Below are 27,759 nucleotides of genomic sequence, written 5' to 3' on the forward strand. Positions count from 1 at the left end.
TCTCAGGCTACGCTCCAAGGGCCTCCCCTGCTTCTGCCTGGCCTGCGGGTGCCCTTAACAATGATTGTGCATAGAAAAAAGGCCAGGATTGCTGGGGAGAGGGCAGCGCCTACCTTGCTATGATGAGGGAAGGGTGGATGGGGCCAGGCGTTAGAGGACCAGCCTTCCCCCCACTGGGGAGTTTTCTGCCTCCAGGAACCAGGCCATTCCTGAAAGGGGTGTTCCTTTCCCACTTCAACTATTTCCTGCTCTTCTTCCCCTTGACCCAGGAATGTCCTAGCCCCTCCCCACCCAGAATGGCATGTTATAGTCCCTTGGCCCCACCCCAGGCCCAGGGTCTTGTTAGGGAGAAGGGGCTCAGTCACCATGCCCGCTGCTGCCCTGGTGGCTTGGTACTCATCCAGTCCCTTTCAATGAGACCTCAAAAGCATACCAATATGGAAATTTGTGGTTCCTCCTCCTGCAGGCCCTACCTCCAGCTTATGTGGGAGGGAGACAAGTGCCAAAGGGTGACAGGGGCCAGCATGTGATGGGGGCATCTTTCCTTATCCCCTCCCTGGACTCCTCCTTCACACACCGCAGGTTCCTCCTGACTGGGGGCCACAACTCTGGAGAAGACCCCGGCTTCTAAATTGCTCCCTTCATGCATGGAGGGGCCTCTAGGCCTTATCAGATGATGTTTCCCCAGGCAGGGACCCTGTGAAGGCCCAGGGCTTTCCACAAGGGCTTTGCCTCCCCTTTCCACTTCTCAGGGGAAGGGGAAAGGACGGACAGCTCTCAGGGGGTCAGTTGGTGGGGAATTTAAAAATTCTCAGAGGGAGCCAGGGTCTCTGTCCTTGAGTTCCCCAGAGGGGGTATCAGACTCTGCGCGGTTTCCTAGAAACTTCTCAATATTTTGAACCAGAGATTTCAAACTGGTGGCCCGTGGGCCAAATCTGAGATTAGTTTGGCCAGCACAGCGTTCTTCAAAAATGTCAGTTTTAGGTCCTATCGGTACGGGCAGGCACTGCCCTGTTTTCCAGAGTCCTCACCCTATGGCATATCGCTTGTTCTTCCTTCATTTTCATTACCTGAAGGCATTTGAACTTGAAACCCATACACCCCTGTCTAGGAAAACCTCCTCACTACCTAAGGTTTCTGTGAACTCCAAGCCCAAGTGAATTCCAGGCCCTGAGGGACTTTAGCCCTGAGAAGGGCCTTGGGCTGCAAGGTAAAATCTTCCCTAGTACTTCCAGCCCGTTGGCCCTCACCAGGTCTCGCCCTCTCTGGCCTCTGCTTTCCCTGACTCTTATGGTGACACACCTCTGTGGGACTCAGAGGGGCAGGGAGATGGCTGGGGGTAAGGCAGATTTGGGGGGAGTCACCAGGATGGGACAGATGAGAGGAGGGGACCAAGAAAGCCTTCCTTGTTGGGGAGCCCCTGCTGGGAGGGGTGGAGGTCTGTGCTGTCCAGTCGGGGTGACAGTTACAAGGCACATGGTTTATCAGTGCATGGAGGTGTGATGAGGGGTGTGTGGTGCCTGGAGAGGTTTGGGGAGCACAGTCAACAAGCTGGGGGATCAGTTCAAGAAAACTGGGAGACAGAAGTCCACCCTGAAAATGGGGGAAATGTCCCCTGCGGGTAGAGACAGCGAGGGCAAATTTGTACTCAGTGTCCTGTTTTCTTCCTGGCAAAATTAAAACGGACCTAACTACTGCTCAGCGTAACTCTCCCACTGACTTTCTTTGTGATCTTGGCCAAGTCCCTGGCTCTCTCTGGGCCTCCGTTTCTCCTCTATAATAGATGGGGAGGGTAGGTAGCTTAGGGGACCTCAAGGGTCTGGAATATTCTCTCACTGCAAGGACTCTGTAGGTATTCTGGGAAGGATTAAGTAGCCAGGCTGGGGTGCAGGACAGAGAATGGGAGAGCAGGAGGCAGGGACCCAAGGGGTCCAATTCTGGTAGGGAGGAGAGGGATTGGCTGAGGTAGATTGTGTCACAGGAAAAAAAAAAAAAAAAAAAAGAACCATGAATGAGATGGTGCCCCTTCTCCACTCTGACTCCTCTAGCCCAGTGAAACAAAAGGATTGACAGGGACCAGATGAAATGGGGGACAGGCCAGCAGACTAAAAGGACAGGAACGGATGGAGTCCTGACGCTCCTGGCCATATAGGGGTGGTGGGAGGGTGGTGGTCCTTGGAGGCTAAGCTCTTTCCTGGGAGTGAAAAGCAGGAGAAGGTGTCTGTGGCCTCTCTGAGGGCCCTTGACTGTGGCCATTTCTAGGGCTCGGTTGTCCCCAGAAGGGACAGAGGCCCTGAAGGTGGGTTTTGTGGGAGAGAAATACAGAAGGTGGGGATGGAGGGAGGTCAAAAATGTGGCCCTGGTTCCTCTGAGAACCTTGTACCACATTTTAGCACTGCTGGCTCATTCCTATATCCTGGTTCTCTGGTGCCTTCTGGAGCTGTGAGGACTCCCAACTCCCAGAGAGGGTATTTCTAACTTTTCCTTCTAGGATGCTGGCTAATGGTGCAGCCAGATGGGCCATTTGAGGATGCTGGGGAGTAAAATTTGCCCAGGCTGACCCTCATGTCACTTCTCTGAGCCTGTTTCCTCCTCTGTTAGCCGGATTGCTCAGAGCTCTCTTGTAGAGCTGTCACAAGCAGGACCGAGTTTAGGGGAGAAGCTGTCAGCCAGACCTCAGTCCACTTCCCCACTGTTGTCACATCTCGAAGGGCTTTAACGCCTAACGGGCCATGGAATTCAGTCTCTGGAGACAGACTTGAACAGAAGACAAAGTGGCTGGGTGAACTCACCAGAGGAAGTCTAGGTCACCCCGGACCTTCTCCGCCACCCATTCCCTTAGGCCTGGTTTCTGAGGCTTCTTAGGGATTGGGGAAGTAGAAGGAAGAAAGCAATAAAAGCATTCTTTGTGTGTTGGCGGAAGGGACACACGCACCATCGGGGCCCACATGAATGTCTATGCAGTCGCCTGTGTGGCAGGGGGTGAGGTTACTTGTGTCACGGGTGTGATGTGTCCTTGTGTGTATGTGTGTGTGTGTATGTGGGCAGTCTTGGCCTCTCTGCCTATTGGGTCGCCCGGCACCTTGTATTCTCAATTAATTCACTATCACCCATTACTATCTGATGGGACAACAGGATTCTGGGACCCATGAGACTAGCAGCCACGCTGGGCCTCAGTGTTCCTATCTGTCACCCAAGGGAGGCTGAACCAGAAAGGGCAAAGTGCCTCTCTAATTTGCATAGTCTAGGATTCTCATGGGGCTCCTCACCCCCAGCAGAGGTCTGCAGCAGTCCTTAATACTACCCGCTGTGTCCTTGTAGTGAATGCAACTTGGTTGGCATGAGTGGGGTAATAGGGACATGGTGGGTGGTTCCAAGTTCTCTTTACAGGCTCTGTCCCCTCACCCCACAGAGGCAACTGCTTCTCTCCTCCTAACCTCCCCACCGCCGCCAGACCCAGGACTCACTGTCCCAGATAGGAGGGGCCATGGGTAAGTGGTCCCATGGGCACTCCACGATGTTCGGGAATAGACTACTGGTCCTAGGGATTTGTCGGATCGGAGGCGAAACAAGCCAGTTTTCCAGCTGCTATCCCAGAGAGCTGCATCTGCACAGTGGCTGAGAGCCAAGATGTATGTCATGTCCCCAGAGTTAATTTTTTTCAGCTGGAAACTAGTTGGCAGTTGAAATGTCTCAAGGGTTAGGATGACAATTTCCTCTGGGGATGATAGCTGTGGACCAAGGTGGATGGGGCATATCTGAGAAATCTAGAACTGGAGTACCCATTTCTAGACCACTCCACTTACATGGGGCTCTAAAGCCCCCTTCCCCACCCCCATGGCAGGAGCTAGAACCTCCCAGAACAGAATAGTGGGGCTCCAGGGCCTTCACCTTCATCACAGAATCCAGATCAGAGGGACTCCCTAGGACATTTTACCAGCCAAGTGTTCCAAAACTTAATCCAAAGTTAAGAATGTCTCTCTGGAACAGTTTCTCTGTCAAATGTGCTAGAACCTCATGTATAATTGAGCCCAGAGTGGCTTCCTAGACATTTTATCTGTTGTATTCAAGACCTTTATCTAGAAGGAATGTTCTAGATTCTCATCTAGAACAAAGGATGGCTCCTGGAAACATTTCACCTGAGGTGTCCGGAACCTCATTCATATTAGAGCCCACAACAAAGGGTGTCTCCTGAGGAGTTCACTTTGGGAACATTCTCTGTGCGGTGGATTGAGGGTACCCCTCCCCCAGACCTGCTAATCCCTTTGTGCCTCTGTTGGCCTTGACCCCTCAGTTGCCTCAGGGTTCTTCCTCCTCTCCAGCTACAGCACTGTCCGCTCCCACCCCAACTCCCCACCCGCCCCAACTCCCACCTTTCATTCCCTTCCTGCCCAGGATCCGGCCCTCGGAGCTCGCAGGAACTGTACCAACCTGGTCCACCAGATGCCCCCACCTCCCTTACATCTTCCACGGCCTCCTCCATCCTTCTCAGAGATCTCCTCTCCCCAGAAAAGCAGCCCACCCCCCACGCCCCCTGAGGAGCACAGCGTCTAGGTCATGGGCCCCAGGCAGTTCCCTGTCTCTGGCAGGTCCACTGGGAGCGACATGTGGGTGACTCCAGGCAGGGGAGAGTGTGGGGTGTCCCTGGCACCAGATGTGGTATGGAGGCCTTCATGAAAGTGGGGCAGCTATTGAGGACTGTAGCACCAGTTGGTGCCCTGGGCCCTAGATCAGGGGAGTTTAGGAAATGGGCCACAGGGCTGAAAACAGGGCCTAGGGCTGAGGCCTCCACAAGGCTGTCCCCTCCCCTGAAAGTACCCAGGGGTGGGCCACTCTACCCTTGGACCAATGGATCTGCACCCCTTTAGCTGGGTGGCCCCGACATTCCGGGCTCAACACTGTGGTTGATGTGGGGTCAGCCAAGCCTGTCCCTCTTGGTAGAGGACACTGTGGCCTACACCGTGGTCTCATACTCCAGCAGCTCCTGGGAGGTCCCCACGCTCCGGTACTGTAACCGAGGCGTGGCAGGAGAGGAGTACTCCAGTGCCAGAATGGTCTTCCGGAGCCGGCGGTCAATAAAATGAGCATCCCAGGCAGGGTACTTCTTCCGGGGCAGGTCAATCCGAATGACAGGCCCTTCTGTCCGCAAAGGACGAGCCACTGGGGTGGGAGGCAAGCCAGGCCGCACCTGGAAGACAGGTGGCGTGGGGGTTCCCGCACGCTCGCCCCCCACGGAGACCCCATCCCTCTCGGCACCTGTAGTCCTCGGCAGGGACCTTGGGGGACTTGTGACAGCGTCAGGTGGGGGGCCACAGGGTCCTGGGGTCTCCGGGCAGATGCAGCCAGGCATCTGGGGACCCAGCATGGGCCCATTGGGGTGCAGGAGGCAGTAGTACACACACATGAAGAAGATGCCCAGTGCGAAGCTGGAGGCCACCACGCAGACTAGGATGAGCGAGTGGAAGTCAGTGGAGAAGTTGCGGCTGGAGTACCAGAAGCCCGTGAGTGCGGCATTCTCCAGCAGCACAATGCAATAGTAGAGGGTCATGCGGCGGCGGCTGCGGCCCTCCTTGACATTGAACCAGCAGAAGATGTAGATGATGCCCACCACCATGTTGTAGATGATCTCTTCCCACTTGGACATGCAGAAGTCCGTCTCGCCCTGGATGACCCAGAAGGTCATGACGCACCAGTGGGCCACGATGAAGATGCCGAAGTAGAGCTTGTAGACGCTGGCGAAGAGTGCGAAGGCCAGGCTGCGGGCTGCGATGGTGAACAGGTGCCACAGCACCTGGGCCACAGCGCCCTTGTAGGAGAGCGGCCGCTTGTCATCCCGGGAGTCCCGCAGCACCTTCTGGTAGGAGGCCAGCGTCCAGGCCAGGGACACGAGTGAGGCAGAGGTGGACAGGGCTGCAGAGACAGGGTGAGGGTGGGGTGGGCTGGGTTAGGGGTGGGTCTGGGTTAGGGGCAGGGTGGGGGGGGGGTCTGGGGAAAGGGGGAGGGTTCTGGGTCAGGAGCTGGGTTCTGAGGAGCTGTGAGGGAAGGGTCTATAAATCAGGGCTGTGGGGAGGATCTGGGGGGGCAGTCTTCCAGAGCAGTGATGGGAGCAGGGAGTGTGAATGGGGCTGGGGACTTCTGCAGGAGGAGGAGCATAAAGGAAGAAGGAAGGTGGGTGACTTTGGTCTTCATAAGGGTCAGGGCCAGGTCTCTAGAACAGGGATGTCGGGTTTCAGGGGTCTCGGTGAGAGGGTGGAAAATTAGGGTCCAGGATTCTGGGAGCAAGAAAGAAGGTGAAGAGTTGGGGGGTCATGATTAGGGTATGGAGGAGCCAGGAGGGGACAGTTAGTAGCTACAGGCCACCAGGGTGAAGCTGGGTAGTGGAGAGGGGTATCCAAGCTGAGCACAGCTGAGGGCATGGGAAGACATCTGCGGTGGGAAGTTTTGACTGGAGCCCGGTATCCTGGGCAAGGGGTCCTGAAGGGCCTGAGAGGGGGTGATAGAATCTTTTGGGTCATCAAAGGTGGTATGGACCGTGTCTGGGTGGGAAGAGCTTGGAGGACTCCCGGGGGGTGTGGTTTTTCTGACACAGAATGGGTTGGCCTGGTCTGTCAGAGTTAGGGGAGGGCCAAGTTTGGGGGTGAGAGCCGGGGACCCAGGCTAAGCCTGGTAGGAGTCCTCAGGAAGTAAAGACCAGGAGAGGGTAGATAAACAGTCTCAGTCATGGAGGGTGACTGAGCAGATCTGTGAGTCAGGGGTGCCCCTGGTGGATGCAATCTGGGATCAGGACAGTTTGGGGAATGAAGGGCAGGGTCTGAGTTGTGGTGATGGGGGTCAAGGGCCTCTTTGGACTTAGCAGAAATGGGGTCTTCTCTGCTCTGGCAAAGGGGAAGGGAGGAGGGGGAGAGCGGGAGCACCCAGCGGTCCCAAAGGGAGACAAGGAGGTGGAGGGACCAGGCCCCTCCGGACATGGAGGGTAACTGGGCCCCCGGAGGTGACATGGGGGTCTCCAGCGGCCTGGAGGGTGATGAGAGTAGCGGGAGGAGGGGCGCCTTCAAATCCCCGACGGCAAGTGGGCCGAAGTGGGGGTGGTAGGAAGAGTGGGCGGGTGCCCCTGCAGCGGACTGCGTTGGAGGAGCGAGCCCTGGGGCGAGGGCGGGCGCGAGGGCGGAGCTCACCGGGCAGCAGGTCCGGCTCGCCGCCGCGGTGCACCAGGAGGCTGAGCTGCAGCACGAGCTGCGGCGCGCTGCGCAGGAAGGTCTCCAGCAGGCGTAGCATGCTCACGTCTGCGCTCTCGAACAGCATCCGCCAGTAGAAGTGGCGCCGCAGCCGCTCCCCGCGCCAGCGGCTCTGCAGCCCCAGGTACATAGCGCGCAGGTACCTGCGGGAGGGACGCCGTGCTCAGGCCTCCGTGCGCTCACGTCCCCCTTGCGGCTCTCAAGCCACCCCCGGCCCGCAGGCGAGCGCCGGGGGGAGGGGGGACAGGTGCGCAGGGTGGCGTCGCTCACTGCGCCCAGCAGAGCAGGTGTCCTCGGCTGTAAAATGGGCAGATCGGAACGATCGCCTCCGGGACTGTCGTCGAAGGAACTCCGAATGGGCTCATTAGCTTAAAGCACCGGCACAAAGTAAGCCCTTAATTCAGCATTCTTATCATCATTATCGCAGGATTCCTGACACCTGACAGTGCACTGAGGTTCCACTAGACCCGCTATTGTCCTCACTTTACAGACGAGAAAACCTGAGACCCAGAGAGGTATGCCACCTGTCCAAGGTCACCCAACTAGGAAGCAGTGGAACCAGGATTCAAACCCAGGCATTCAACCCCCAGCTTCCTGGCCTGTTCCCCAACCCCACCTCTAAGTGCCCAGTTCTCCATAGGGCACAGGGAAGCTGCTCATAGGTCCCCTGGCAGGTGAGACTTTGCTGCTCCCTCTTGAGCCAATTTCTCTCAACAAACTTTATGGCTCCAGCTGCTCTGCACAGGTCACAGACCTTGGCTCCCAATGTTCTCTCTTACCGCTCTGGAACCCCCTGCCCTGTCCTCCAGCCCCACTACGGCCCATTCCCAGTAACTCCTGCTTTTCTTCCAAGACTCCAGCTTTTAAAGTCACTTTTTCCAGGAAACCTCTGCTGACCGCTTTCTACCTGGGGTAGGGACCTCTCAACACAGGCTCTCTCTAACCCACAGTGGGCTGTGACTGCCTACTTCTTCATCCATCTCCCCCAGACTCTGAACTTTTTGAGGATGACAGGGCAGCTTGCTAACAGCTGTACCCTCAGTTCTTAGCACACCATGGGTGCTCAGTCAGTGTTGGCTCAAAGAGTGAACGCAGGCATGATTGCAAGTTTGTCTTCATTGAATGGAATGCTGGTCACCCAGTAGGGGGTATGGAAGGGATTCTGAAGTCCTGAGTTCAAGTGCCAACTTTGCTTCTAATTTACTGTGTGACCTTGAGCCAGACCCTCTCCGAACCTTAGTGAAACCTCTCAAAGTGACTGTAAGGATGAAATGGATTTGAAAATGCTTTGCACCTGGAAAGTGCAGTGCCCGTGTAGGATAAGAAGGGGCTGCCACCCAGGACTCCTCCGTGTCCTCCTTCTTTGCCCAGCAGCTCTGCCCTGGGCTGTTGCAGCCACAGATCCTGACCCCACAAACCCTGAGTTCTCTGATTCACGGGGCAGGCACATCCTTTGCTGAAACTAGAGAGCACTCCTCCAGAAGTTATCTCCCCAGAAATCAGGGAGGAAAATCCCAACACAGGTTCAGTGATCCTGTTACTTGAATCTGAGATCCGAGAACCAGGTGTTTGGGGGTCTACTACAAGATGAGAAGTGCTGGCATTTTTAAGATGTTGTTTGGGAACCTGGGGGCCCACTATATTCAACTGTGTGTTGCCAGCCCCAAGAGAGGCATCAGGGTAGTCCCTGGAATTTGGGATCACCTGATACCCAGTTTCCCAGGAGGAGTATCCCAATCATAGGAATGGCATAGCCCTCCCTGGGCCTCAGTTTCTCTATCTGCCAACAAGAAAGATGGGCCTGATGACTCTGGAGATCCTTTTAGAGCTACCATTCTGGGACTCAAACTCTCTTCCCCAAAATATGGCTAGAAACATCCTATTCAGTGCCCTCCTCCCCATCCCTGGGTCTTCTCGGCACGAATCAATGGTGTAGAAACACCTTCAACATGACACAGTGTGGGACTAGCAGCTGGGAAGGGGAAGAAGCCTGTTCCCTCAGAAGCAGAATCAACAAAAGCAAAGACCCCTTGGTCTAACTCTCCCATCCAATGCTAGAATTCCTTCGGCAAGTCCCAGCCCCGTGTGTTTACACCTTCTGCTTGTGTGCTCCCCAGGATGGGGAGTCCCCACCTCTTGGAGCTTCTGAGCACCTCCAAACCTGGATTGTGTTTCTTCTGATGCACAGAAATTTGTTTCCCTGTACTTTCCATTCTTAAGGCCCCTGAATCCCCCCCCCCAATAAGGATCCCTGAAGCAGAGATTCATGTATCAAATATATTTTGATCGCTTGTTATATGCCAGGCCCTGTGCCCTTAAGTATCTCAGAGTCCCGTGGGACAGAGACAAGGTAAGACCTGAAATAGATGCTCTAAGATGTTATGGAACCCAGCGAAGAGATGGGTAGCTTTAGCTGGAGCAGGGAGATCAGGGAAGACTGCCCGGAGGAAGAAACATTTGATCTCAGCTTTAAATCATGGGTAGGATTAGAAGGCAGGAAGGAGGGAGAAGGACATTCCAGGCGGAAGAACCAGCCAAGGCCAAGGCAGAGAGGCACGGCCTCTCCTCCTATGAGAGGGCACCGCCTTTTAGGGTAATGGCCAGTGGTTTGCAGGGCCTGGAGGGGTGGCTTTTTCACAGGAAAGGCCATAGGAAGACTGGAATTGTGAAGGGCATCAAATTATGGACTGAAGAGTTCATCTTTTATTTTAAATCTGAATTCTATCCCACAGTCAGGGGGATGTGATCAGCTTGCTGGCTTAGAAAGCTCGCTCTGGAGGCTGGCTTGGAGGAAAGCCAGGAGAGGCTGGAGTTCGGTCCAGGCCTGAGCTGACAGGCTGAGCTAAGGCAGGGCACCGAGGAGGGGCAGAGAGCAGAGGAGGAGATGGCCAAGGGGTGGGGGGGGGGTGGGCTACGAGAGAGACCAGGACGCCCTGTAGGGCTTCGGGGGAGCCCAGAACACAGACTACCTTTTCCAGCCTCCTTCTTCCCCAGACCTATTCCCTTCTCCATTCCTGTGGCTCTGGCTTTGAACAGAAAGGAGAGACCAGCTGGTCCAACGTGAAGGGGCCTGGGGAGTTGGGGGGAGGGCGACACCCTGGAAGTTTCTCTCAGGCTGGAGGACCATCTGTTTCCTGGCCTGGGTCAGCATGAGGGAGGCCCTGGCCCGGCCAGCATCCATCACCACTTGACAGGCTGCCTGCCCACCTCCCCGCCCACTCCTGCCCCCTCCTCGGCTGGCTCCCAGGGCCCCTCGCCCCAGATAACCGCAGACAAAGGGCTCACCCAGCCCAAGGCTGCTGTGGGCTGAGTAGGGAAGGGGAGGGGAAGAAAGGAGGCCTCTGAATCCAAAAAACGTGGCATTGGGCAGTGTGGAAAGACCACGGCACAATCTGGGGATGAGAGGACCTGTGTTCAACCTCACTCTGCCTCTTTTGGCAACAGGACCCAAAACCGTGACTGTTCCTTCCAGCCGGCACTAAACGCTCGTTGCCAAGGGCCTGCAAGGTTTTCACGGGCCTAGGAAACTGTTGGAGGCCTGGGAAAAAAATTGGCTCTAAAACACAGGGAAAAACTGCAGAATCAAAATTAATAAATGTTTAATTAAATGTCTGCAAAACAGAACATGATATCAGCCGGCCGACGCAATTTGGCTTTTATCTGGTTATATATAATTTACATTTGGTGTTTGATGTGGCTGCATTTTAATATGCCTGATAGATGTGGGGCCCACAAAGGTTTTAAAACAGCCCTGCCCAGGACATGTAACCTAGTTCCCTGTGCCTCAGTTTTACCTTCTTTAAGAAGGGGCCGGCACTCACCATCCTGCCTGTATCACAGCCCCTGGGGTGAAAGGCAAGATGGTAAGACGCTGGGCTTGTGGATTTGCTTCCCAGCCCTGACCTGGATGCTGTGTGGCCTCAGGTGGTCTCTTTGCCTCTCTGAGCCTCATTTTCCTCTCTGTTGTGAGCATTGAATTGAGGTGATGGGTTCGAAAATAATTTGTACTCTAAAAAGGGTGTGCGCATAGGGAGAGGGAGCACATGGTAGGCAGAAGACTCTGGCTCCTGATCACCAAGCAGCTTCCCTTGAAACCTCCTCCAGGAAGCCCACCCTATTCCACTCTAGTTGAAGGGAAGTTGGAAGAAGTTGGTTTTCACCACAGATGGGATGAATACCACCCACAGAGAAGGATACCTCATTTCAGAGAAAGGAATCCCACCTGGGGAGGGGGGCAGGTGCGTCTCGTTTCTAACAGTCCATCCATTCTCTCCACCCTGGTTCAGACCATCATCTTTTGCCTTCTCGGTGGGTTCCCTATATCCACTCCTGCCCCCCTGTAGTCCATTCCCCATGTGGCAACAGGTGGGGTACCCTGAAAAACCAGTCCGATCGCGTCATTCCCCTTCTCAAAACCTTCCGTCACACTTGAAATAAAGTTCAAGGGTTTCCCTTGCTTGCAGGCCCTAAGCCATCCAGCCCTGCTTGTTTTCCCATCTCAAGCCACTGCTTCTTTTGTTGCTGGCATTCCAGCTGCCCTGGAGGTTCCTCGAACCCAGTCTGATGTTCCTGACTCAGGACCTTTGCACTTGCTACTTGCTCTGCTTGGAACGCCCTTCCCCCAACATCCTCCTGCAGCTAGCTCCTTACTGGCTCCCATGCCACTGTCTCAGAGCGATCCCCCAGGTCACCCATCCCATGGGGTCCCCCAGCCCTCACCAAACCCCTCTCATCTGTCTTATTGCCCCGTCTGATCTTCTTCATAACATATGCTATCAAACAATCTTATTGATGTACACACTGATTTTCTCTTTTATCACTCCAGTTCTACGAGTGTAGGGACTCGGGTGGCCTTGGTCACTCCTGTCTCCCCAGCATCCGTATGTGTAGTAGGCATTCAATAAATATTTGTTGAATGAATAAAGAGAGAGTGTTTGCCTGTGTCTTTCTCCTGACCTTGCAGAGTTTGCTTACTGCCAGGACTCCTGCTGGGCAACTCCTGTCCTCACTGACTCATTTCTGTCCTTCCTCCTCCAGGAAGGCTTCCTTGGTATTTCTTCACCTGGTTGGGCCCCCCACAGCACTGACTTCAACTGCCCGAGGCCAGTGTGAACCAGACTTAACAGACAGATTTACCGTGTGGGAACAGGCGCTCAGGGGTCTATTTTGTGTCTAATTTGCGGACTGCCTATCATGTGCTCAGAGAAGCATGTCCTGGAGGAAATTGGAAGAGCAGATAAGTGTGTCCTGTTCAAGGTGGGGTTGGGGGCAAAAAAACACACAGCTCTAGGGAGAAGAGAAGGCAGCAGACAGTGTGTGAAATCTTATTCAGGATTCCGTAAAGCCATCTCTTCTGGACCCCGTTGCCTCTGAGAGCAGGCAGCAGGGTCAAGAAACAGACGGAGCTCATTCCCTGCTTCCTGGGTCTGGTTATCTCTGTGACCCAGGAACCTCCCATCGTCCCCCAGACCTGGGCCAGTGATGGGGTTGGGGGGTGCGGGGACAGGCTCCTTTCTAATGGGTAGAAGGAAGGAAGAAGGGCTTTCATGTCCCCGAGAAGCCAGGAAGCTTCTGGGCCCAGTGTCTGGGTCGCCCTGCTCTCTCCTGGTTTTGGTTCTTATGTCAGCTGGAGTCTCCAGTACCAGGCAGGATTTCTGGTCTCGGCCTCCGTCTCCATGCAGACGGCCAGCTTGGACCTGTCCTTTTGTCTGGCCTCACATCCTGGGTCTGGGCCACTCTCTCTGTCTGCCACTCCAATCAGCCCTTCAATGAGGGGTTAGCCTGTTTATTTTTCTGTTTATCTGTCAATCTGTCAGTCTTGCCCCGAGACCCTGAGTCAGTCCACCTGTCTGTCCCCTGTGCTAGAGGTCATGTTGTTACTCAAATACTAGTCAGACTGACCCTAGGGTCCTGGGTCAGCCTGTCTGTCTGCTCTTCGAGGCTGGGAACATCAGTCTGTCTGTCCATTGGATGTCAGGATAGCTTATCTGTCCCTTTGGATACTGGGCCTGGTTTTTCGTCTGTCTGTCTGTCTCTAGAATTCTGGGCATGCCTATTGGTGCGTCTATCTTTCAGTCTCTCGGCTGCTTGGTCTGTCTGGTGGTCTGTTGCTCATCTCGTGGCTCGGCATGACTGCCAGCTCTCCTGCCATCCGCCCCTGCCTGCTCCTCCTCTCCCAACTCTGGGGCTCTTTCTGTCTGTCTGCGTCTCTCACATCCTCAGCTCCTCCATCTGTCGGTCTCGGCGTCTCTGAGTGTGTGTTCTCGCCCCTTTCCACTCCCCCTCATGGCTCTGGGCCAAAAACACAGCAGCTTCCAGCGGCTCCCCCACTAGGGCTCCATCCAGGAACCACCTCCCTGCACGGCAAGCTCTCCTGTCTCCCACCCGGGCCAGGCCTGCAGACTCTGGAAAGTGAGCAGGCGGCACAGAGCTGGCAGGGCTGGTAGGAAGGAGCAGAGACCCCACGTGAGCTGAGCCCCTTACTGTTCTGCGGGTCTGTAGGGGGACAGTGTGCAGGTGTGAATAATAATGATAATAGCTCACATTTACTGAGCACCAGCTGTACGTTAAGCCTTGTCATACAGATTGTCCGTTCCTCCCAGCCAATCTTTGAGGTGGGGCACTATTACCATCCTCACTTTACAGATGAAGAAACAGAGCCAGAAAGAGAGTGGAAGTTGTATAAAGCCCCACAGCAAATTAGCGTCAGACCTAGGACTCAGACTTGGTTCTCCATGGGCCCTTGCCTCGGAGAAGGTGGCTCGGTTCCCCGGAATGTGGGCGGCATGGCTGCCAGGGAAGATCGATGCTGGGCAGGGATGGACCTGAAAGCTTTGCCTGGAATGGCACGGGTTCAGAGAAAACAGGAGGAGAGGTGACCGTAGTCACTGGAGTCAGGGGACCCAGGCTCAATCCTTCACTGGACTTTCTGCAAAAGTCCCTGTCCTCTGGGGGCCTCAGTCCCCCTCTGCAAAATGAGCCCTAGTAACAGGATTCTTGCCTAGGGAAAGGGATTTCCATAAGACCCCTCACCCCACCTGTCCACTTCTGGTGATGGCAAATGTATTGAACCCAAGTACTTCCCTCCACCAGGGGGCATCACTCTGGGGCCGGCCACTGAACTCTGAGCCAGGGCGGCCTCCCTCCTCGCTGGTCTCCTTCCTTCCTTGCCCTCCTGGAGCTTAGTCTTAACACAGCTGCCTGAGGGATCCTGTAAAATCCTAGATCAGGCCACGCCACGCCTTACGGTACACTGTGACCTTGAGATCCTGGTTTGTCCACCTCTAGGACCTCAACTCCCTCCATCTTTCCCCTCTAATGAGTCCCCAGCTCTTTTCTGAATGCCCCAGGCCCATTCTGGCCTCTGGGCCTCTGCCTAGAAGGGACTTGAATTCTCATTCTTTTCATCTCACCTCCGTGTCACCTCCTCAGGGAGGCCTTCCTAGATCCCCCCCCCCCACCACCACGAAGCACTTTTACCTGCCCCTCTGGCCGCTTTCCGTCCTGTCATCCTGTTTTCTTTTCTTAATTAACACATATGACCCCCCGAAATGGCCTAATTTCTCTCTTCCGTATTTGTCATCTGTCTCTCCGATGGTGCGGGGACCCTGGTTGTCCTGTTTTCTGCTATGCCCCCAGGGCCTGGCATCGAGTTAATGTTCAATATTTATTTGTTTCTTGAATGAGTGAATGTGTGAATGTACTTTATAAACTCTGCTTTGGAAGCTCCCCAAGGAAAGGCAGTCAAGGGCAGAGGGAAAGGACCCAAGCCCAGGGGAGACCTGTGTTCAGATTCCGGAGCATCATTTACTGTCTGTGTAGTCTTGAGCAAGCTGCTTCCCACCCTGAACCCCTCAGCTCAGTGCCCACTTTATGGGGTAGGTATGAAATCAGAAAATAGTGGTATGCATAAAATTTCCAGCCCAGTGGTGGGCGCTCGACAAGTGGGAGGTTCAAGAGGCTGGGAGACTCAGAGAACCCAGCAGGAAGAGGAGGCCTTGTAGTTTCCGGTTTAGTTCCTGGTAGACCTGAGATCTGCTCCCAGGCTGGCTTTCCCAGGTGCTCATTGAATCTGTCCCCAGGAGGCAAAGGGTCAGAGAAGTCCCTTTGCGGGGAGTCCTAGGGAAGGGTCTTTTTTGGGGGTCTTTGTCCTTCCCCTGAAAACAACTGCCACTCTTTGGAAGGCCTTCTGAATGTACTTGGCTAAAATCCTCCCTGAAGCCCTGGGAGGTTTTGTGGGCACGATCCCCATTTTCTGGACCGAAAAGAGGAGGGTTATTGGACATCGATTCACCCAGCACTTTTAAAAACCTACCGTATGCCAAGACCTGTGCTAAAATGCTGGTGGACACGACAGTGCGCAAGACAGACCCAGCCCACCTGGTGTGACCCAAGTAGGAGAGCTGGACATTGTTTAAATCAGCGTGTGAACGGGGACAAACACTCCTGGCTTCCAGACATGCTCCAAACAGGACTCTGGGCTCCAGCACTGAGGAAGACGGGGCCTGGTCCTGCTTGCAGGGGGCGTGGCCGTCAGGGAAAGCTTAGGCAGCAGGTGGGTACTGAGCTGCCATCGGAAGCAGGCACAGGAGTTAACTGGCTGAAGGAGGGAGGAAAGGGAATTTCTGGTGGAGGAACAACATGGGCAAAGGTCCTGAGTGGCCAGGAAGCCGTACATGGTCGGAAGGGCTGTAGCTTGGAGAAGGGGGTGAGAAAGTGAGGGGGGAAGGGGAACATGGTGAAGCATTTGGCCTTTATCGTAAGAGTAATGGGGAGCCACGGAGAGGTTTTAAACAAGGGAACAATGGTACAGCTAGCTCGTACCTCTGTCTTTTAGAGGGAGCATTCTGTGGGCAGCAGAGCGGGGGAGAGGCAAGGGAGGAAGGTGGGAGACGATTTACAGCTGAGAGTTGAGTATGGCCCCCCACAGAAGGACATGGACTCCAGAAGCAAGCAGCAGGCACTTGGAGACGTGACTCGCCCAAGGTCAACAGCCAGAAGCATCAGAGCTGCATCTCAAATCAGGAATGGTGTCTCCCGCATTTCACCACCAGGTGCAAATCAAGCTGAGTCAGGCCCTGAGGACCCAGATGCAGTCTGTGAGTCCTCTGGGACAAACTGGACCCCCTCCCCTTCCTTGCAATGGGGCCCAGAAAGCTCTTGTAGGGAATGGCCTGGAGGCTCCCTTCCCATCTGTCGATCCCTCAATGCTGAGCGCTCCTGTAAGGATGCAAAATGGGACCTTCCTGGGGTTGGCAGCCAAATGAGTCATAAATGTCAGAAAAGAATGTGATTTTACACGTTTGGCTCCTATTTCGTGCAGCGCTGAGAGCCGGGCTGTTTCCCTCCTCCTTAGCAGCCCTCTACGAAGTCACGGCACCTCTTTTTTTGCTGGGCTAAGGCCAAACATTTCCCTGCCACTAATTTTAGGCTCTGGCTGAAAAGCTGAGACCCTCTCCTCTCCTACCCACTGCCATCAGCTCTTCTTTTCAGTCAGCAGGGAAGCAGGCAGTCCCCCTCCAGCAAAGCCTTTGGGACCAGGTTCTCACCTCTTTTGCCCTTCACTGTATGAATACAGCCAGATCTCTGCCTCTCTCTGGGTCTCACTTTCCCTACCTGTGAAATGGATGCAGAGCAGAGACTAAAGTCCAGTCCCCCATACTCTCGCCCAGGGCTCGTTGCTCCAAACCCTCCTACTTGTCTCTTTTTCTCATATCCCTGGGCAGAGTTGTCTCTGTGTGGCCAGGCATGAGCCAGTGGGGGAAGAGGGCTGGGTCCAGTCTCTTGGTGGCATCTGAAAGTAGTTGGAGACCCAGGAAGGCAAAAAGTACCACTTCTATCTGTCCCTGGCCCGAGAGCCCCTAGAAGGTAGAGAGGCCAAGCTGTTATTATGGGGGTACTCTGGGAAAAGAGAGCTGGGTGTCTTGTCTAGAAAGCAGAGCTGCTCTAGCTGATTCCTGCCCTGGGAGAATGTGAGCCCAGTAGATGGAATTTCAATTTTTTAGGAATAGATGGATATGAGAATATTTGTGCTAAAAAAAAAATTCCAATTTGGAAATGTTGGCAACTGATTTTTAAAAACACCGTATGAATTTTTATTTATTTTTATTATTTTTTTAAGAGAGGGAGAGGCGATGGGGAAGGGGAAGAGAGGGAGGGAGACAGAAAGAGAGAATCCCAAGCTGCTTCCATGCCCAGCAAAGAGCCTGATTTGGGGCTTGAACTCACAATTCTGAGATCATGACATGAGCTGAAATCAAGAGTTGGATGCTTAACTGACTGAGCCACCCAGGCACCCCTACCATATGAATTTTTAAGAAATTATTAATCTTTTTTTAAGGTGTGATAATGGTATTACATATTTTAGTTATACTTTTTATAAAAGTCTATCTTTTCATTTTTTTAAAAAAGATTTTATTTATATATTTGAGGTGGGGGGGGAGAGGGCATGAGCAGGGGGAAGGGCAGAGGGAGAAGGAGACTCCTTACCAGCAGGGAACCCAAAGCGGAGCTCCATCCTAGGACTCTGGAATCATGACCTGAGCCAAAGGTAGACGCCCAACTGACTGAGCCACCCAGGCACCCAAAAGTCTAACTTTTTAGAAATGTACTGAAATATTTACAGATGCAGTGGCATGATGTCTGAGATTTGTTTCAGAATAACATGGAAGGGAAAAATTGGGGTAGGATCCAGACCTATAGGGTCCAACATCTAAGTGTCCTACTCTAGCCACATATGGCTATTTAAGTTTAAATTAATCAAAATTAAATACAATTTAAAATTCAGCTTCTCAGTCCACTAGGCACCCTTCAAATGCTCAATAGTTATGCATGGCTAGTGGCTGCTGTATTGAGCAGTGCAGGCATAGGGCATTTCCATCATGGCAGAAAGTTCTATTGGATGCCACTGGCCTAGATAACGCAAGGTTGGCCAGGAGTTAATTGCTGAAGCAGGGCCGTAGCACGGGGGGCATCATTATCCTGTTCTCTCTACTTCTGTATATTTAAATTTTTTCCACAATGAAAGGTTTCATTAAGCAGTAGGGACACACGAACAAATCCTTGGTCTGGATTTGCCCGCAGGCCCACAGGCCACTGATTTGTAACCAGTGGTGTGACAGCTAAGCCTCGTAAAGGCCCCAAGTTCGATCCACAGAGTCTTAAAACTGTAAGGGGCTTTGCAGATCATCTAGTTTACCCTCCAAACGGAGGGCAGTAGGCCCTGCTGTCACTTCCCCGCCAAAGTCAGCTGCTCCTGTCTGCACGCGGATGGCCCCGAGGAGTTCACGGCTTTGGGAACAGCCCCCTCTGTTCCTGGACAGCCTGATTGTCTGGATGTCTTGTTCCTATCCAGATTCTGCCTCTCTTGGACACTGGGTTATCATCTGTCTTCACACTATCTCTGGAGCCACAGGAAAAAAGTGTCCTTCCTTGAAAGGCTGTCTGTGGATGAGGGTTAGAGAACGTTCAGACCCCTGACGCCCCTCTTCCTCCCCCTATTTTGACTAAGTAAGTGAGGTGGGCTGCTACTTGGTCCAATAATAATAATTGATAACAGTAAATATTTCCTGAACATAGATATATGAAAGTCCCGTGCATTTATGTGATCCCAAGACATGTTTACAAGAACTTTAAGAGGCGGGGACTCTCACCATCCCCATTTCACAGATGAGAGTAGCGCTCTGGCTGCTGAGGCAACTTGCCCGGGGTCACACAATGAGGAAATCGTGGAGCCATGAGCCCACCAGCACCCCAAGCTCTCAGCTACCCTGCCCTCACATCTGAGCCCTAGGGAACTCACCCAGTGTTCTCGAGCCCCTGATTGGACTTGGCAGATGGTGCCACTGAATCCCAGGAAGTGTCTTGTTCAAGATTCTGATTTCAAACATTCCATTCAGTTTACAAGAACATTTAATGAGCACCTACTGGATCCATCCTGAGCCAGCCATTCACCACACCAGCATCCTCCTGGGAACCTAGCCTCAGGACTGTTCCGACCACATCTTATACAAATATAACTTTGCTGCCTTTAGCCTGCATTTGTCCACTGCCACTGTGGAAGGCTGCAGATGGAGGCCTGGAAGACCCCAGCAGTGCCCATAACTACGCTGGGGTCCCACACTGCCTTAGCACCCTCACATCAGCCGTGGACACAAAGCCTGCTTCAACAGACTCACGTTCTAATAATTACTAGGGACCTCGCCGAAGCTGGCCAAGTGCAGGGTCCCCGACAGCAACAGAGGCTCTGCTCTGGGCCAATCACCATGGGGACCAGGGAAAAGAAAGGACAAAGCCTCACCTTCCCAGAGGCTTGTCATCTGGTAGGAAAACCAGCTAGGTGGGCAGGTGATCACAACAGAATCTGATGGGGACTGTGGGACTGGAGAGGAATGAGTAATTGTGCCCAGAGGGCAAAGTCTGAGAGGAAGAACCCAGCATGTTAACAATGGGTACTTTATAATCAAATCAAAATTTAAAAATATCTTTCTGATTTTTTTTTCCCCTCTCCAAAGCAATACATGGTTGATTGTGTTATAAGAATACTCTTAACTAGCGGAGGGCAGGGTCGCATGGTGGTCACACATGTGGGTTTGGGAGCCTAACAGCATCCCTTTAAGCCCAGGCTTTGCTACTTACAAACTGGGAAGCTGTTAGCTCTTTGTACCGTATTTCCACAACTGTAGTATGGGCCAGTAAGTCTAGCTCACACTAATGGAACACTTATGCTGAGTCCTGGGCAAAGCAGGCTCCTTACATTTATCAATAAGCTTTCATTATGGCTACCCGTCTAGCCATGGGATGTTATCATCCCACCTCACAGATGAGGAAACCGCGAGGGGTTAAGTGACTTGCCCAAGGTCATACAGCTCCCACGTGGCAGAGCCAGAGTTTGAGCTCCACAGCCCTCGTTCTTTGTCGCCACACCCCCTACTTGACAGAATTGTGGTGAAGAGGAATGATCTCATTGAAGTTTCTAGAAAGGTAACTAAAATTTTCAGTAATATCTGGCTTTCTAAAAGCAGGTGAGTGTATACATGTATTTCTTAATTAATTATAAACCGAAGGAAATCTTTAAGCAACACAAGAAACATCTAATTAGTAAGTGGAAATCTCCCATAACCCCACCTCTGTGCACCCCCCCCCCCACCAAGATTTTGAGGGGAGAGGAGTCTTAGGACCTTTTCTGGGCCACCTGAGGTTTCAACAAGAGCCTACAGTTCCTTAACAAACAGACATAACAAACAATTTCCACTTTAGATTGAAAGCAACAACTTGGGGCACCGGGGTGGCTCAGTTGGTTAAGTGTCTGCCTTCGGCTTAGGTAATGATCCTGGGGTCCTGCATTGAGCTCTGCATCCCCGCTCAGTGGAGAGTCGGCTTCTCCCTCTGCCCCTCCGCACTGTTTATGCTCTCTCTCTGCTCTGTCTCATTCTCTCAAATAAATAAATAAATAAATAAAAGCTTAAACAACAACAACTTGCCTGATTGAGGGAGTGGGAGGTGGGGTCTGAGGGTTGAGGGCAGGATGGGTTTGTTCAGGGAAGGTTTCTGAGCTTGACTTTGAAGGATGCGCAGAATTTCACCGGGAGGAGAATGGGACAGGGTGTTGCTAGAAGGACCACGGGCAGCTGCTCAGAGGCATGAAGGGAAAAACTGTGTGGCTTGCTTTTTAGGGGGTCAGAGCAGTGAGGAGACAAAAGGCCAAGAGGCAAAGGGCTCTGACGCCAAGCTAAAGCATCCGGACCTGCTCGAGGGGCAGAGGGGACCCTGGGCTGGCCCTCTGGCTCTGGAGTAATGGCAATGTCCGAGCTGAGCATTTGAAATATCCTTCCGGCTGCAGGTGGAGGCGGGATGGGGTGGGGTGGGGTGGGGGGAACTGGAGGCTGATAGGATTTCCCAGGGGAGGAATTTCAAGACCCTAACAAAGGCAGGGTAGTGAATGGAGAGGCCAGAGTAGATCCCAACCCATCCTCCTTCTCTCCCTAGGGACCTTCGCCCCAGCTGCCTGGGTTCAAAGCCATTTCCTGGCAGCCCTCCATCCTCCCCACAGGGCTTCTCCTGTGTGGTCTTTATAGATCAAACAGGGGACGCTGGGCCCAACTGCCGCCGCTGTGTCTGTTAGGAGCAGCTCTAATGGCCTGTTGCAGCCGGATGGGCAGATAGAAGGGGATGGGGGGCGGGGGAGCACCTCCTGGAGAGGAGTATCCCAAGAGGTGGGTGGCAAGGCTGGCCTGGAAAAACCCTGCAAAGTCAGAACAGGGAGGAACCTTGTGGATAATCCTTGAGTTGGGAGGTGGGGGAGCGGGGGCAGGGGGTTGGGAGCTTGTAAAATGTTTCAGCTGTGGTAGTCAAAACAAAATCCTAGAGAGGTAACCCAAATATCAGAAAAGAGAGACTCAGATTTCAGGTTGAAATGATGGTGTGAAGGCCGTGAAAGAGTCTGAAAACCACTGTGAAATCCAACCCCTGACCAGTTTAATAGAGAATAATACAAATAGTAAAAAACAAAACAAAACAAAATTTAAAAAGTAAAGACTGAAGAGATTTGCACACTTCCTGTGTTCCAGGTGCTGTGCTAAGCACTAGGTGTACATTATTTAATTTAACTCCCCCCTCAAGCCACAGGGAAAGGTACCATTATTAGAATGTCCATTTTGCAGATGAGAAAACCAAGGCACAGACAAGTTATGCCATTTGTCCCCATCACAGGAAGTGGCAGACACAGGATGTATGTGGTGGATTGCAGAGTGTGAGTTCTTAATCATTAATATTCTGGCCCCAGTGGGGAAAATGACAAAAGAGGGACAGATACTAAGAGGGACAGGCACCTTGTCCGCTGTGCCTGAAACAGACCCAACCCCCACCTCCCACCCCCGCCCCAGTTACTACCCTGGTCCAGCTCCCATCTTCCCTCACCCGGATCACAGAGCAGCCTCCTGCCAGGTCTCCAGACTTATCCTGGCCTCCCACCACTCTGTTTTCTGACAATCAGGGTGCACATTGTAAAACACAAGTCAAGACCTGCTTCCTTCCCTGCTCAAATTCTCTGGGGCTCCCACTTCATTCGAGTGAAAGGCCTCGTCTTCCCATGGCCTATGGCGCCCTGCACGACCCAGCTCCCGCCAGCCTCTCCACCATCATCCCCTCCACTGTCCCGGACCCTCTGCTTCAGCCACTCGGGCCTTCTCCTTGCTCTTCTCTTTCCCTCTGCCTTGGGCATCCTTCCCTAGGCCTCCACCCAGCTCACCCTCACCTCATTCAGTCCTCTGTCCCTATGCCACCTCCTGGCAGGGGCCTGCCTGGACCACCTTCCCTCAAAGAGCCACAGCCTCCTCCCTGGGACGCTGTAGCCCCCTGAGCTGTTTCATTTCTTCCATAGCACTTATCAGTTGACCCATCAGATTTTGTATTATGTTTATAATATATATCATATTTGATTTTACTTGTTTATTGGTTCCCCCATTAGAGTATTGATGGCCACAAGAGCAGACTTTGTCTTATTCCCAGCATGTAGAACAGTGCCTGGTATACAGTAGGTGCCCCATATACGTGTGGAATGAATGACTACAGATTAAATGAACAGGTACCTTTGAGGCCCTCTTGCCCTCCTGCCCCCCTCCTTGGTCATGTGCGAAATGAGCAAATCTTCCGCAGCAATGAAAGGGTGTAGTGATGTCACTACTCACCTCCAAGGGTCCTGAATACTTAACAATGGGACCAGCCCTTCTCTAAATCCTCAGCACGCATTATCAGATGAAACTAGAAACAACCCAGAAAATGGTACTATGATGGGCCCTAGATGATAAAGGGGCAATTCGGCACTGGGAAATTATATAGCTTGTCACCATCACATACAGGAAGTGAGTGAGGACATTTGAATCCAGAATCTGGACTCTTAACCATTAAGCCAATAATATAGCTTTCCAGAGAGAAGGCCCAGAAGCTGACTTTCACACCCAGTTGGTCACTAATTCATTTCAGAACTTCTCTTGAGTGCAGGTGTGTGAGCAGGCAGAGGGAGGGAGCGGTGGTGGGCATAGAGGGAGTGTTTAGAGGTAAGGCCTTCCCTCTAAAGTCCGGCCTGCCTGCCTCCCTCCATCCCTCCCTCCGCATTTTGGGTCCGCAGATCCTGACAGCCTCAGAGGAATCCTATGCCAGATCATCTCCCACTAATTGGTTTAGCAAACTATGCTTATCTGGGCAAAGCTTGGGCCCAGTGAGTTCAAGATTAGGGAAAGCAGGATTCATGGTTTACTGCTCTACTGCCCACAGGGTCAGAGAAGACAGGGTTAGGACTTTAATTGGCTTAACAACCCTGAGTGGCTTAACAACTCCGAGGGTTAGGGCTGGGGAGCCAGGGAGGGATGAAAACACAGGTTGCTGTCCAGCTCACTGCCAGCTTCATGTCCCACTGAAGGATCTGTGGTTGATTTTCTCAGGGAGTCATCTTTGTGTGAGTCCATGGCTCAGGGATCCTCCCATGCAGCCAGTGTGGGGGTGACAGAGATAGGACTTGGCCTTGGGAGTTGGAGAAAGCTGGGTTGGCACCTCCCCTCCCCCCTACTTCCTCAGCTTGGACAAGTTACTTGACTTCTCTGAGCCTCATTTTCTTGTCTGATGGGGTATATCAATTGCCACCAGAGGGGAGGTTTCAGGGTAAGATGAGAGCTAGGGTCTGGAGCACCTCATAAAGGGTCTGTTGGGCATACAGGATCCATGAATTCCTTCCCTTCCTCTGCCTCCTCAGGGCCCCATTTTGTGTTTAAAATAATAATAATGCCCATTCCACAGGGTTGTTTGGGGACAGAATCCAGCCTAATCAGTTGAACCCATGTGCCGTCACAGGTCTGTGTTACCTGCCTCCTCAAAGTACACAGACTTTTGATTCAGCATTGTATAAGCTTCAGGAGCTGCAAGCAATTTTTATAATTCAAAGTATTTTATTCAGAATTGAGGGTGTGGGATCAGAAGGTGGACTGACCAGTCTCCCAGGCTGGATCCTGTAGGGCTCAGACATACCTCTCTTCCCTCATTACTCTAGGTTCTACCACTCAGAACATCTGCACCAAGGCCTGCCAAACAGTGAACATGTTCATTGTGGGAATATTTCACGTGGTAAGCAAACATATGCCAACATTGCTTAATTTCTAGGAATGCCAGCCCCAGTGGCTTCCCTCTATCTCGTCTGGGTTTTCCTCCATTAGCCAGACCCTCAGCCATTTTAGAATATAGAGCTTTGGAGACAGGGGTCCAGAGGCTTTAGCTCTGATTACCAGTCCCAGTGTCAGAATTCCAGAAAGAGAAGGCTCCTAAGGTCATCAGATCTGATAGTCTCATTTTACATACAGGGAAATTGAGGCCCAGAGATGGGAAGAGTCTTACCCAAGGTCACCTGGCAAGCTAGTTATAAACCTCGGTGGAGCCACGGGCTTCCTGATCCTCGCTCCCAGTCCAGCATGATCCCCACAATACACTTTCTCCCCATCCTCGCCCACAATGTTCAAATCCCTCCCCCTCCTTTCACATTCTTATCTCAGTGCAGCAGAAGCTCTGGCTTCTATCTCCTGGAATCTTGGGCTCTCAGACTCATAATTCTTTGAGCTTGGGGAACACTTTAGTGGCAGAACTGCAGAGTGGATAAATGGAACTTGGGCTTTGAAGACAGAGAGTCCTGAGTCCCAGCTCTTCTACTCCTTAGCTGTGTGACCTTGGGCAAGGATGCCCCCTTTCTGAGCCTCCATTCCCTCAGCTGTTACGTAGGAATGACAACACAACCACATCCCAGGACTATTAGGAGGGACACAGGAGATGAAACGAGTAAAAAAAAAAAAATCAACTAACAGGCTTGACACAAAGTGAGTGCCTAATAAAATAATTGTTACGGAACTATAAGTTAAGGCTCTCATACTCCTAATGCCTAAGTGAAATGGTCCAGAGGTGATCAAAGGGAATGAAACTGGACAAACTGAAGCAAATATCCCCTGTCTAAATTGCTACAGGCCTGATACTCCTAGATTCCTTTTTTTTTTTCCCCAAGAGAAGCTAGAACTCTGGATTTTTGAAATATTATACAAGCCAAACAAGACACTTCTATAAGCCATATTCAACCCCAGGATCATTAGTTTGTCATCCCTGCAAAATCATCTCATCCCAACCCCCTCACTTTACAAATGGGAGAGAGTAGAAATAGCTCTTGTATCTGAGAAGCCTTGGAGCTTGAGGGACCCTCAGCTATCTTCAGCCACTCTCTTGAGACCTTCACCCCTACCCCCATGGTCATTTTTTGCCCTGTTTAAGGGAAACTCAGTTTATCTTCAAGAAAGAAGTATTTGTTTCTTGTAAGTAGATTCTGAACAAGGGGAGGAGGGGGTTTGAGGTAGCCAGTGAGTTGAGGGGCAGCTGGCCCACTTTAGGCTAAAGGGAAAGGGGGATGAAGTTTGGCTGCCAAGAATAGGAAGTTACCATTTCAGAATCTAAAAATATCTATCACCATCTGTCCACTCGGGCACAGAATGATAAATGCAGATTAGTTCCTGGATGTAGACATGAATATTTTTATGTGTCAAGCTAATAATAATAACACCACCTTGTGTGGATAGAGCTCCACCTCCGTATTCCCCCAGGGCAAGCCAAATGGAATATACACATCATCTTAGCAAGCCATGGATGGGGAAACCAAGGCACAGAGAAACTCAGCAACACAACAAGGGTGACACAGCAAGTGAGCAGCTGGGACAAACCCTGGGAGTCCTGTTTCCAACCCTCAGCCCAGTACTGAATCTTCTGAGTTAGGCAGACAGAATGTGTTAACAAGTAGCAGAATAAATATAACAACAGCAGTAATCACACTTTACATCTCTATAGTGACTTTGACTTTTTCTGTGCTTTCCCCACATCTGTGATCATGATAATCTATTACATTCCTAAAATACATTATAGTCTGCAAGGTTCGCATAGACCTCCTCTCACCTGATCATCCCAACAAGTAAGAAAAGGTGATGGTAGACCAGTGACATGAGACAAGGAGGGATTCTCCCTTGTTTCACAGGTGAGGAAACTAAGGCTTGGAGGGAGGTTTATCTAAGATCACATAGTGGGCAAGTTCATTCTCTCAGTGCACAGTAGAGCCTAAGTTACCAGAGCAATTTTGATTCAAGGGGAACCCCAGGTTCAGAATCCCCCCACCGGCCCCCGCCTCCCCCGTCTACAATTAGCTCAGCTCAGCAGACAGACTGGAAGTGGGCTGTTTGTACAAAGCCCTCAGTTTTGTTTTACTGCCCTGGGATTAAAGGACAGCTAGTGGCCATCTAATCTCAGATTGAAGATCCCAAATCCCTTTGGCCCTGTTGGGGTAGGGGAGAGAGTGGGGGACTCCTAGGAAACAGAAGAAGCCAGACTGCTTCTCAGCAGGGTCTGGCACACCCTTAACCAGAAGTCCAAAAAGTTTGGGCGGGATATTCATTTAGCTGCCTCAAATTCTGTTTCTCCCGGGAGGCTGGAGTGGACTGCAATTCCAAACTGAGAACCCTTTGCGAGCAAGGAAGGACTTCTGAGTTCTTTCCTAAGCTGAGGCTTGGCACTCAGGCAGAGGAGTGGGCTGGAGGGAGCCCTGAGGCCCTGTTCCAAGCTTCACACATTCCCTTCAGCCCTTCTCATTCACACCCCTGAGGATCACTTTCTCTCTTCTTGTCCCATTCCTTCCTCCCTCAATGGCCAGATCAGAGAGGATGGCACTGGGGTTGGTCAGAGTTTGAGGGCAGAGGTCAGAGAGAAGCTGGCAGAGAAGAAATCAGAGCTGCAATAGGGTGGGGCGGGGCAGAGGTCAGGACGCAAAGGGGGCCTGGAGAGGTCAGAGTAGGGTTGGGGCGACAGGTAGACCCTCGCCACCCCCACTTCTCAAGCTCAGCTCCCTCCACCTGCGCTTCTCCTACCTCCAGACCTGGCCGAGCTGCAGGAGGTGGACGAGGGTCTGCAGCAGCCAGACGCAGAGGCGGCAGCAGCGGCGGCGGTAGGCGCTGGCCGAGGAGGGCGCGGGCCCAGGACCCAGCTGGGGGCTGCCTTCTTTGGTCCGGAAGGCGGCGGCGCTGTCCTTGGTGCTGATGGAGGGCCCGCCGGCCCCGCTGTCCTTGGTGCTGACGGCGGGTCCCGGGGCGCCCGTGGGTTCCGAGTAATCGTAGACGAACCAGCGGAAGCTGAGCAGCTGCACAACCAGCGAGGGCAGGAGCACGAATAACAACGTGAGGCCGAAGTAGGTGCGCTGACCCTGCAGGTAGTAGGAGGCCGCCAGCCACAGGTCCGTGGCGCCGTCGGAGAAGAACACGAGCAGCGCGCACAGCACCCAGCAGCAGTCCCGCAGCTCGTAGCGCGGCCCCGAGCCCCCCGCCCCGGTCACTACAGGGCTCCCGGCCGCCACTGCCGCCGCCTCCCCGCGCCCGCCCGCACCACTCCGGGCTCCTCCGGCCGCCCCCTCCGGCCCCGGGCCGGCCGCGGCCGCCGCTCCATCCGACTTCGCGGCCATGTTGGC

General features: G+C 52.8%; 1 protein-coding gene across 1 annotated transcript; it reads right to left on the reverse strand.

Annotated features, from left to right (window-relative positions):
- On the reverse strand, positions 1-27,759 carry XKR7 (XK related 7). The gene is made up of 3 exons (XM_032351034.1): positions 27,167-27,759; positions 7,176-7,378; positions 1-5,910 (listed from the first exon to the last, which is right to left on the reverse strand). Exons 1-3 carry the CDS (start codon positions 27,751-27,753, stop codon positions 4,955-4,957), a joined length of 1,746 nt encoding a protein of 581 aa, XP_032206925.1. The 5' UTR covers positions 27,754-27,759; the 3' UTR covers positions 1-4,954.

This window comes from Mustela erminea, chromosome 7 (genome assembly GCF_009829155.1).
Source record: "Mustela erminea isolate mMusErm1 chromosome 7, mMusErm1.Pri, whole genome shotgun sequence".
In the NCBI taxonomy this organism is placed as follows: Eukaryota; Metazoa; Chordata; class Mammalia; order Carnivora; family Mustelidae; genus Mustela; species Mustela erminea.